At 42.7% G+C, this 11,581-nt stretch overlaps 1 protein-coding gene across 3 annotated transcripts in view; it reads right to left on the bottom strand.

Moving 5' to 3' along the window:
• The window catches only part of nrbp2a (nuclear receptor binding protein 2a), a 108,640-nt gene extending 97,453 nt beyond the window's left edge, over nt 1-11,187 (bottom strand). Inside the window, exon 1 of one of the 3 annotated variants that reach the window (XM_051066838.1) lies at nt 10,401-11,187. In XM_051066838.1, coding sequence (XP_050922795.1) covers nt 10,401-10,520 — 120 coding nt within the window. In that variant the 5' untranslated portion in view covers nt 10,521-11,187. The remainder of the gene's footprint in view (nt 1-10,400) is intronic. The other 2 variants (XM_051066833.1, XM_051066840.1) reach the window with 2 other exon arrangements.
• Between the last annotated feature and the right edge of the window lie 394 nt (nt 11,188-11,581).

Here is an 11,581-nt window from a genome sequence, read left to right as displayed (position 1 = left end):
GCTGGCCCTTCAGCACGTGTTCAAACAAAAGCCCGCTGGCAGACATGCATGGAGACAGCAAGCAGCCTTTTTTGTGCCTGTTACTGTTATGTAAGACTACAGACAAAGCTCAATAGGAGCGTCTGTGAAAGCAGCTACGTGGGGGTTAACGTCTGTTTACCAGCACTGACCTACCTGTCCAGTTTCTGCACAAGACATAAAGGGCTACAATACGTGTTGTCATTACCAGGGCTGTAGGCTGTATAAGTTGCCTTCAGGTATTGGTGAGACTACAAAATAGGATCCAGGAAGTCCAGTTTGAGTAAACAGATGAAGGAGTTTAAAGGTTTATTAGAAGCCAAAACACTGCACAGCTGCTTATGATATCAAGGAGAAAGGATTTTACAACCCTGGAATGGCATCATGGCGGCAATCATTTTATCTTTCATCATAACAATCATGAGGTAAACTGTAGAAATAGGGCATTCATGTTACAAAGTAATCTACCAGGAACACATGCTTGCAGATATTTGGTTGCCTGATGACACTGCCTTGTGTTTCTACAAAAGTTGAACCAGGTTCAATCAGACCGTGTTTACTTTATGCAGCCACTGTCTGTCTCAACATGGCCTAAGTCCAGGATCAGTAAGATTTCTAAACTTTGCATGTTCCGTCATATCTAACTTATTCAACTGTCACATATGATAAAAGCTGAATTCTGATAGCTTCCTTGCAGCGAATAAGTCAAGTAAGTCAAAATAAGTCAAGACAAACCAAACCAGTCAGAGTTGAAGCTTGGAGAAAGACTTTTGTACCAGAGCTGCAAAAAAACAAAACTGATGACAAGCATTGGATAAGATTGTTTGAAGTCAACTCACAGAAATAAACTCTTAAAAACAGCATATTTCTTCAAACAACATGATAAAATATCAACTGCTCCTACCAAGACAAAAGAAAGACACTTTATTCCTGGAAAGAAACACAGAGGACACATCCTTTGTGCAAGGTACAGCCCTGATCATCACTGTGTAGCACAGGGTGGGGCTATTATTCACTGGCTCCATATTTAATTCATCAGCCATCTCCCTGATTGACGGCTGCTGAGACGCAATTCTAATTTATCTGTGGCTCCTGCATCAGAGTAACCTGCTTTGCTTTCAGCCGTCTGCGCTGCACAAACAACTCAGACACATTCAAATTCCAAATGCAAATGAGGTCGCCTGCATCTGCCAAACAGGAAACGGCAGATTTATGAGAGGGGATGGAAGTCTTATTTCAGGTTGAGAGGCACAAGTTAGATGTTATTTCAGCTCAAGAGAGAAGGGCTGCAGGTAAATGATGAAACCTTAAGCAACAAAGCTGCAAGACTGCGAGTGCATGCAGCATTTTCATTTTCACAACCTCACAGAGAAATGGTTTTGCATCAATTGACAGATTACACCCTGAGCTGTGAGCACCAGATTCTGTTACCAAGTGTTGAAACAAGTGTAGAAACTTCCAGTTTTCCTATTCTCCTCATCCCATTACTGAGACAGAGGCAGCAACATTATTTGTCTTAAGTGCACATCCAAACAAACTTTTATGGTTAAATAAATGTCAAGTTCTTGCCAGTGCTTCCCTTCATATCACAGCCTTCAATGTGTGTGCACTGTTTCTCCTTTGTCCTTCTTTTCAATGCATATTTGACATACACACAAAATATCCATAATTGGTTTCAAAGGTTGCGGTACAGCCTTTTGATGTTAAAGTGCAAAGGCATGAATCAACACTGAAACCAGCACTCATATCAGCCCTGGTCAACAGAGTGAAGAAAGCCTCCTTTGAAGCTGTAAAAACATGTGTTTGTGAAACGTCATGTAGTATCCCTCCTTTATTGATAGTTAAAACACAGGAGTTCTTTACAGGGATGGTCGTGTTTACAGAGGCTTTGCCACAACCCTATTCTCACCTGGAGCAGGGTTTGTGTAACGTTTTTAGGGCTGATATTCACACACGTTCTGCGATCAAAGTAACATACAATATAACAGCAGGGCACCTGAGAGGAGGTAGAGGACCTTGGCCTTTGCCTTAAAGCAGGTGGGAGGTGCGAAAACACTGACATTCAGTAGCAATAACAACCTGACCATAGCTGCACCTTCAATGATTTTATAGTCTGCACTCCGACAACAGCCCTTTTAAATCAGCAGGCCTCAGACGTTGTGGGAATCATCAGGACTTAGTGCAGACAGTGAGAGGCTAAAACATTTATCAAAGGCTTCATATTACAACACATGACAGGAAGTAAACTTTGTCTGAGACTATTGTTATAACCCAGTATGTGTGTGCATAGTCACAAGACTATATTTGTCAAACTCTGAATGCGTACAGGGAAAATCCTCATTTGGAAATTTTTCTACTGTTATATTGGCCTGTGTGTATGTAAATGTAGCCTATGGGTTGAAACATGCATAGAAATGTACATAACTTTATACAGTGCTGGTCACATCACAGTCACTGTCTGTCACTGTCTGTCCACAATGGAACTGTTAAGACGTCTGTTTCAGTGCGATAAAGGCCAGGAGCCTCCCTGCTCATGAATTCAGCGATGTAAAAAATATGAAAAATGAAGTTTGTTCTACAAATATGTCTACATTTAAACACCCGTTTTCACACAACAGCACCACAAGATGACTCTAGGAAACTTAAGTCTTTAAAAGATCTTGCCGACTGTGTGTAAAGGACGCTTGAGTAGGCACAGGGCATTCTTCAGAGGCATGGATGTCATATGATGTGAACTGCTGTGACAGCTCCGTGAAAGCCTGCAGACATGTCTGCCATTCCTAGAGGATTCCTTTTCATGCCAGCTTTCCCATCCAACTGGCGGAGGATCCGGGTAGCTCTATTTCACACAGCTGGAGTGGAAAACGGCTGACAGCCACACCTCGCTATACATCCCAACAGATCTGATGACCCCTCAGAGCCATGACGTGGGAGGCAAGCTCATATTTCACAACCATGTGATATGATACCTCCAGATCACATGACACAGCAACTTCATGATGTTCTGAGGCCAAAGAAATACAGGTATAGTGTCAGAAGCACATGTGAGGCCTTTTAATGATTGGGCCTGATAGGCTGAACACCGTCTGTTCTGTTTTCCACTGTAGCGCAGCTCACAGCTCAAAGGGATGTGAGTTCATAATGTGTCACAATGGACCTGACACATTAGTGACCTGACACATAGCGGACTTATTCTTAGCCAGTGGAGGGTTTTTTATAGAGCCATAGAAACAGCAGCTAGTGAAAACAAACTCACTCTGGATCAGACTAATTGTTTGTTATTGGTAATTTTCAACTGTCTAAACATGACATTTTTACAATTATGCATTCATTGTTTATGTCCACGTTTACTTTCTAGCAGTCGTCTTCATTCCTTGCCCTTCGTTGCTGCATCGCTGTGACTATTGCTCGACGGCGGCTACAAGTGGCCACAAACTTAACATGCTACCTTTAATTAGCTATTTTGAATTTCATCAAATATTTGCAGCAGTACATTAACAAGATAAGCCAAACACAGTGTGGGTTTACATCTCCATTTGTTATGGGTGTGGGTGTAAGGGAACAAGGGAAGTATTTCAAGGACACAAATAACTAAATTAAAGGGAATGCAGAAAGTACATGATGCACATAAATTAGTCATTCAAGCCATAAACTAATAATCTGTGGGGACGATTGATCTACTTTGGCTGTGTACAGTGCCAACAGAGGACATGGTGAATGGTTTAATGACACTGTGAGCCATTAAACCATTGGAAAAAAGAGGAACATGGCAGGTCTTCTCACCTGAATAACCATACCTGTGGAAGATTCTCCTGGGAAAACCTCACTCCTTCCTCCTCCTCCTCTGTCCACCTGTAATAATATCTGGAGCTACAGCTACCACACCTACTCTCGAATGACCTGCTGGAATACCACAAGCTGATGATAACATATATCTGAGAGTGGACGTTTCCCTAAAGCTATTAGTGAGCTGCAGTTTAGTAACACCTTCCTTGTCTGTATGCTGACCGATGAGTAAACCGACCCTCAAGCCGTCATGCAGGTGCTAATTAAGTGCTGCTAACTGCTGTTTTAGATAGACAGGTCTCCATACACTGCCTGTGAAACAGCAGCATGTAAACACCAGGAAGTATTCAGCTCTTCCCGTCTCTACCGGCCGATATCTCCGCTCTTTGTGTGTTCAAAAGCACAGAATACAATAATTAGCTCATGTGAACAACACTGTGACACCATTAATTTAGCAATTTCATTTTAAACACCCCCCACAGCTGTAAAATGCACAGATGAAAAGCACATGTCATCTCTAATGTAATCTGGTAGGGGTGGGTCAAAGACACCCAAGCTGTAAAATGCAGTATGTCATTACACAATAAGTTATATCACACCATTCATAAATCTGTTGTGTCCAGAGGTGGTGCTGCGGGTCTCTGTTATTCCCACAAAGAGACAGGTTCAACTGGAATTACCTTTATTCAACAGTCGCAGAGATTATATAATACCTCCCTCTCAGAGACACACCTATACTGCTACAACTGTGCATTTGTGTCCAGTTCTGCAGCATGGACAATTCACGTTTTGATAATCAAATTCAATAGGATTCACCCTCTGGGAATCACTGTTATCTGTATTCAATTTCATGAAAATCTGTCCACTAACTGTTGAGATGGAAAGACAGGGGGTCTCCAAAGTCATTAGGAATCACCTCTGGTGACGATCAATGTCTGTACAATGTCAACCCATCAAACAGTTGCTAAGACATTTCAGTCTGAACCAAAGTGGTGGACCAACCACCTGACAGACAGACTGGAAGTTCCCACATTCAAACTGCTAACGTGGCTAAAAACAGCTGCGAGTCAACGAAGTCATCTATACAAGTCATTACTTTTGCATTCTAGGAATTAAAGGGTGTGAGTGGGTTTCTTAGTAAACCCATAAGCCCTAAGTGACGGGCTGTTGGCAGAGCGACCATCAAAGCTGACTGTCCCCATTCCTTGTTTCCCCTCCAGAGAAATCTGAGTGGATGTCATTCCTCATAGGCCAGCTGTCAAACCAGCAAGCATGCCTACGCTGCTGGATTATCATGGAGTGTAAGTCATTAGGAGGATCCCCTCAGGACAGGCAGCGTTTACTGCAAGCCACAGCTCAACACAGGCTTATGAGGGACAATGCTCTTCGCTCCGGGTTCATTTGTGTAGTTTAATGGCTTATCTTTACAGCCGCAGACATGGAAAACATCCTAAAGCTTCTGGAGGTTTACAGCGCTACACACATCGTGGCAACTGTAGGGTGATGACATTTAGTTGGCTTTCATTTGACTGTCATAAAATTATCCCACCATATGTCACTGGCCTCTGATACTCAACTCACAGCATTATACAGGACTCTCAGGACTCCTGAGGCTAGTTAAAAGGCCATCACCTGTATGATATCAGGGTATGAATAGGATATGCGGTAAATGAATTGTGTTTGAATTAGTGCAAACAAATTACGTCAGTTTGAATTTGTTTAAACTTGACTTTTACTTACTTACACCTGTGTTTTTCCTACTGCGGCATGTCAAAAAAGCTTTTGCAATATCATTTTTTCCCATATTGCTCACCTCCACTTGGTAAATCTGTGTCATCGCCTTCAGTTTCTCAAGCCTGACAATTGCATGCGAGCACTGACACATGCATGGGATTTTTGGTTAACACACAAATGCAGAAACAGCATCTGCCCGTCACATTCAACCTCACGTATTCATCTGTGAATTAACGCCACAGCGAATGAATGCAGTCTTGCCCGAGCCAGGCTGCCTCATTTTCATCTCTCTGTGAGCAGATGGAGACAGATCCTGGAAATAGAAGATGGAGCAATTACTGGAATAGCAGCTCTGGTGCACCACAGAGCGAGTCTGGGTGTGGATTCACTTCAGGAGGTTTACCCTGCTGCAAGATCACAAGGGGGGCAGTGATAATCTTCTGTCCAAGCTGGACTGTAATAAAACAGGCTCAGTGTGACAGGTCAGGGTGGACCGTGTCTCTGGTGGACCAGACTCCCACTGCTCTGTTATTACTGTCAGACAATCACTCTTTAGAGAAGTCTAATACTGTGAGCACCTGTGTTTTAGCCTATATTTGTGTACACTTTGGCAAACTGGCAGCACGAAAATATGCCGAATTAGCTAACAGCACTTCCTTTTTACAATTAAATCATGAGTGTGCAGACAGTTATCACTGGATTACTCTGATATTGAAGAAAACTTAAAAATGTGATTATTCAGTCAGTGTGTTCAGATTTGACTGAGGTATAACACGGAGAACGAGGTAAGTTTTTATGTAAATTGCAGAAATCGTAGTTTTTAAAGTACCTTAATTGCCTCCATGAGCTGGTGTGTCACAGCCACTACTGCTGCAGCTGTCCCTTTCACCTCACATCGGCTCTTTGCAACACACCTTCCCTCAATGTCTGGAAACTTCTTCTTTTGAGCATCCACTGTCCGTCCCTAGACGTTTTGTGCAATATTTCTTTTCAGAAAGATTACAAAAATCTAACACAGACTGAAAAGAAAAGGGCAGTTTTGACATATTCAAGCCTCAACAGCAATATTCTGTGAGTCACTACCTTACCTTTGCAAAATGTCCTGTGTTAAAATGACTGTCCCCATTTTAGGAAGTGAATCATGACTGGAATCATGTTGCTGCTGACGTGCAGATTTCCTCGTGAAGTCGCATTAATAAAAAGAGCAGCGAGGTTATTGTGCAACAAATGTCCACCCATTTTAATTCATTTGTTCCTGGGAAGGAAATGTGTTGACCCACCAACTTCTGTTTGATTCATTTCTTGTGTCTTCTTGTGGCATTACAGCAAGGAACATTTTCTCACAAGCATCAAGACTTTCACCAACAGTTGTTATGCTACAGCTCACATAGTTTTGCTTTCCAATCACAACAGCAGTGCTCAGTCCCTAAGAAAAATCAATGCCCGGCGTGTTGAGTCAAGGGGGATAAACTGACTTTAAAAGGCAAAACATTCATCCAGTTTAAAAATCTAAAACCCATCCTGCCTGTGCATCTGCTGAGAAAACAGCCATGCAAGGCAACAATACCATGTGCTAACCATGTGACACTGGCCTGTGTTTATTTTAATGGCTGAGCTGAATAACAGATATGGCAGCGTGTATTCTGAACTTTCACCCACTGACTTATTTACTGAGTATTCATGTGCATTTCAAGCCTGCCGCTCAGACACACCCACGCCTGCTGGACGAGGAGAGAGAGAGCAGAAAAGCAGGAGACATCCACACTTGTGCATCATAGTAGACGAGCCTGCATTTACAGTAGCCACGCTCTTTGACTGGTTACTTTACAAGATTCAGTATGAGTGCACAGATCCATCAACACACACAGGGCGAGTTCAGAGGTTAACACCGCTACAGTTCTAACCTGCTGGAGCAGCTTTATAAATGGCTGGCAGCAGTTACTGGCTCACTTTCAAAGGTATTACCACATGGGTTCATTTTGTTTATGATCAAGCATGTATTAACAGTGAAGCTTGGAAAATGCTTCATCGTTAAAAAAAAAAAAAAAAACACCTTTTCATGGATATATTTGAGTTATGTCAAAGTGAGCATGAGGCATTACGCTGGCAAATTACCCCTCTCTAATTTGGTTTTTAACTGATGAGCGCAGTTCCAGCAACAGTGACAGATACAAAAGCTGACTGCAGGCTGTGAGATAATTCAATATTTCTATTCAGAAACTTTCAAATGGCATCATTCCAGGATGATAAGACCATACTGCTGTGATTAACCAATCAAATTATTTGTCAATCAACATAAAATTCATCTACAAGAATGTTGACAGTGATTTCATCAAGCAAAAACTCCACAAATTTGCTGTTTCCAGGTTCTCAAATGTGAGAATTTGCTGCTTTAGAGATGAAATGATTGATTGATTGACTGATTAGTTGGAACAACAGAAAAATAATCAACAATTTTTGATAACTGGTGAAATAACTACGTTTAACTTATTTTTCAAGTAAAAATGCCAAACATTTCCTAATTTTTTTTAGCATCTTTGCTTTCTTTCTTTGTTTTATGTGTTTAGTAAACTTTGTATTTGTGGGTTGTGGAAGCAATTTGATGACTTCACCTTGGACTTCAGGAAACGGTGACGGACATTTTTCTCTGTTATTTTCTGTACTTTTTGTTCAGTTAAACAAGAAGACAGTCAACAATCAACAGACCTTAGTTGCAGCTTTAGTGGACCTTAGAAAGAGCCATATAATGCAATAGTGCTGGAATGATTAGTCAAATAATCTATATGTTAGTCAACAGATAATGTAACTATAAAACAATATGTCACCTTGGGGTGTAAAGTCTCATGATGGTTATCATTGTCTATAGACAAACAATTACCCTGACTGACAGAAAATCTGCAGATTGATAATAATTTAAAAAAACCTTTGTTATTTGGAGCATTAATACCAAGCAAACTGTAATTAAAATAAACCAAATGAGTTTTCAAAGTCATGGCTGTGAACAGATATTGATTTATTTTGTGTTTTTAGCACACCGTTTTATTTTACAAGACGTGCTATTATTCTGGTATGGATTTGTACTATAGCAACCAGCTCTGACTGACTGACGCTCTCAGTTGGGGGGCCAGGGTTAATGAAAACGTGACAGTGGCAGTGGCAGCCGAGAAAACACACAGATGGGTAATCAATGGGTGGAAAAACACCAGGGTGGGGGAGTGACCGTCTGTGTGTGTGCAACAAATACTCAGTGGTACAGAAAGTGCATCGAGGTCAGGTGGTTGCAGCATGGCGACGCCACTGTGTGTGCAGTGGAGATAACCTTCAACTTAAATTCTCTGCCTTATCTGGAGCCGTTAGAGGAGGCCACACCCGCTGCTTCACAATACTGAGACATTTAGACGTGTGGTTCTTCTGTCTGATAATAACCAAACTCTTTGGAGGTGCTTCTGCAAACAACTTGAATCAAATGAGGTGTGTGGACAGGTTTCAGTCGTGCTGAGGCCGCTGATGGCTGTGAACACACCAGCTGGGAGTGTGACAGATACTGTGCTGCATTTTCTGTCTTTGATGTTGACATGAAACAAACACAGAATTATTTATGGGAGAGGAAGCTTCCAACAAGGCCACTGGGTTATTTTCCTCAGATGGAAAGATGAAGTTGTTAGAGTCATGCTGCAGCTCATTCAGTAACTCCATCCTAAGTCTGAGATAGACAGGAATGTGTACTAGGGCTGCAACTAACACTTCCCACTGTCTTTTCATAGATTTTTTGGATTAATAGATTAATTGATCAGTATGTAAAGTGAAAAATGTCCATCACAATCTCTATATGCCCCAAAGCAGCCTCTTCAAATAACTGTTTTGTCCAACCAACAGCTCAAAGCCCAAAAACATTTGACTTAGAATCATATAAAGCTGAGCTCATATTTAAGAGTGGAACCAGCTAATTAGATTCAGAATAGAAACACACAGTGCCCTACAGTAACATGTTTTTCTGCTCAAGTTGTTTGAATCTGCTCTGAACGCCTTTAAAGTTATGCAACAAGAAATCTGCAGAAACAGGAGAGCGAGTCGCATGTTGTTCAGATTATTAAGACCTCTGACACACACGTCTGTGCTGCATAAAACTAAAGCTGAACGGGAAAGTACAGCTAACTATTTTGATAATCAATTAATCATTGAAGTCAAAAAACAACAAACAATCTCTAGTTTCAGCTTCTGAATTGATATATTTCTTCGTCTTGTTTGATAGTAAACTCAACATTTTTTTGTTTGGACGTCTGGTAACACACAATTAATGGATTACCAACCAAAACAAATGTCAATTCAATTTCTGCTGACTGACTAATCAATTAATTGACCAATCATTTCAGCTGTTCCCGAAATAAATCTGACTCCACTTGACATTTCTATTTTACATTGCCAAATAAATCAGACTCTCTCTCAAACATTTAAGTGTTTTACACGCCCACAGTATGTTGGTGTGATCTACCCTGAGTTTAGAGTCAGGGTGTATAAACTACAGGTCCCAGGTTCAGGTTCATCCAGACACAGCAGTGCTAGGGCGAAAACTGGACTGTTTCTCTGTGCCTTAACATGAAATAACCAAACTATTCCTGTCACCTACTGAATTAGACTTGATGTGGGCTAAGCAGATCAGCGGGAATGTCCGTGACACTGGGTGAGGTTTACTGTGGGATGGTGCAAAACACAATTAGACATTAATACGTCGGCCTGGCTCGAGCATTGCATAACGGGGGGGGGGGGGGGGGTCCTGTGATCGATTTATTCGCTGATCAGAGAGCAGCAGATTGATGCACACACACACACAAACACACGCGCATGCAGACACGCCGACCAACCTGCTCTTTCCGTTTCTGCCAGCGGCCGCACGGGCTCTCCTCCAAGATCTCACTCTCATCCTCGCTCTCCTCCTCCTTCCCCTCCGATCCTGATTTCCTCTCCGGGACGGACATCGTCATTTTAGCGACGTATATTTCCAGATTTCCAAACCTCACTCACCCCCCCAAAAAAATTCCCTGTCAAGACCCTCTCCACCTCCCTCCCCCTCCTCCCCCTCCTCCTGTCCTGTCCGTGTGTGTTGTTGTTGTGGAAGAGACGAGACGAGCGGTAGCGCAGAGACGCTCCGCCGCTTGTCTGCGCAGTGAAGAAGAAGAAGGAGCCCCCCCCACCTCCGACAACACCAGCCGCTCTCAGCCCCCTTGGCGCTCAAAACATCTTGCAGAGAAAAAAAAGAATATTTCTCAAAACGGCCCCCTCAGACAGCGAGAACACCCCACCACCTCTTCACATGAAAAACTAGAGGTGTACGCGCTGCAAGGTCGCTGGAGGAACTGGACAGGGTGGAAATTTATATCCCAGACTTCAAGCGCCCTGTAGGCTGCATGCAAAATAGATTGCGAAATGCTTTTCTGCTTATCTTCCCATTCACACTGAAGCGACGAGGGGGTAGCAGCTCGCTCGGCGGAGTAAAACGATCCCCAGTGAGTCCGGCGCTGCTCATTTGCTCGCCTGTTTTACGCGGAGGAGAGTTGAGGTTTTTTCGACCATCTTCCACACGCGTCGTTGTCGGCGTCGCTGCTGGATCTGAAGCCGTGGGCTCCTGCCAGGCACGGTGCGCAGAGAGATGGAGCAAAAATACCGTAAAGCCTCCGCTACGCGCGCACGATATATTTCAGTGCCGTATGTAGGCGTTGAAACCGACTCTTGTCTGGGAGCTGGAGCACAAAGCTTGCGAGGAAGACTGCCATCTCAGTCTGAGGCGAGTCAAATTCACGGCTAGAGGCAGGTTGAGGAACTTTTGAATGGAGGAGATGAGACTGGGGGCAGAGTGTTAATTAGGGGAGTCGCATTTAAGAGTAAAATGCGGTAAGACTCAGATTTAAAACCCAGGTTCCTGTACAGCAATAATAGTTGAGTGGTTTACTCAGTTTAGCAAGTGAACGCCAAGTATCCATACTCTAATATAAAATAATATTAATTTATAGTTGCTGTTTGTACCTTCAAATAACTCACAGATCCC

The sequence above is a fragment of the Lates calcarifer genome, linkage group LG24 (genome assembly GCF_001640805.2).
Source record: "Lates calcarifer isolate ASB-BC8 linkage group LG24, TLL_Latcal_v3, whole genome shotgun sequence".
NCBI lineage: Eukaryota > Metazoa > Chordata > Actinopteri > Centropomidae > Lates > Lates calcarifer.
Note: the sequence above shows the minus strand (reverse complement) of the source record. Positions and strands in the feature narration are given on the sequence as shown.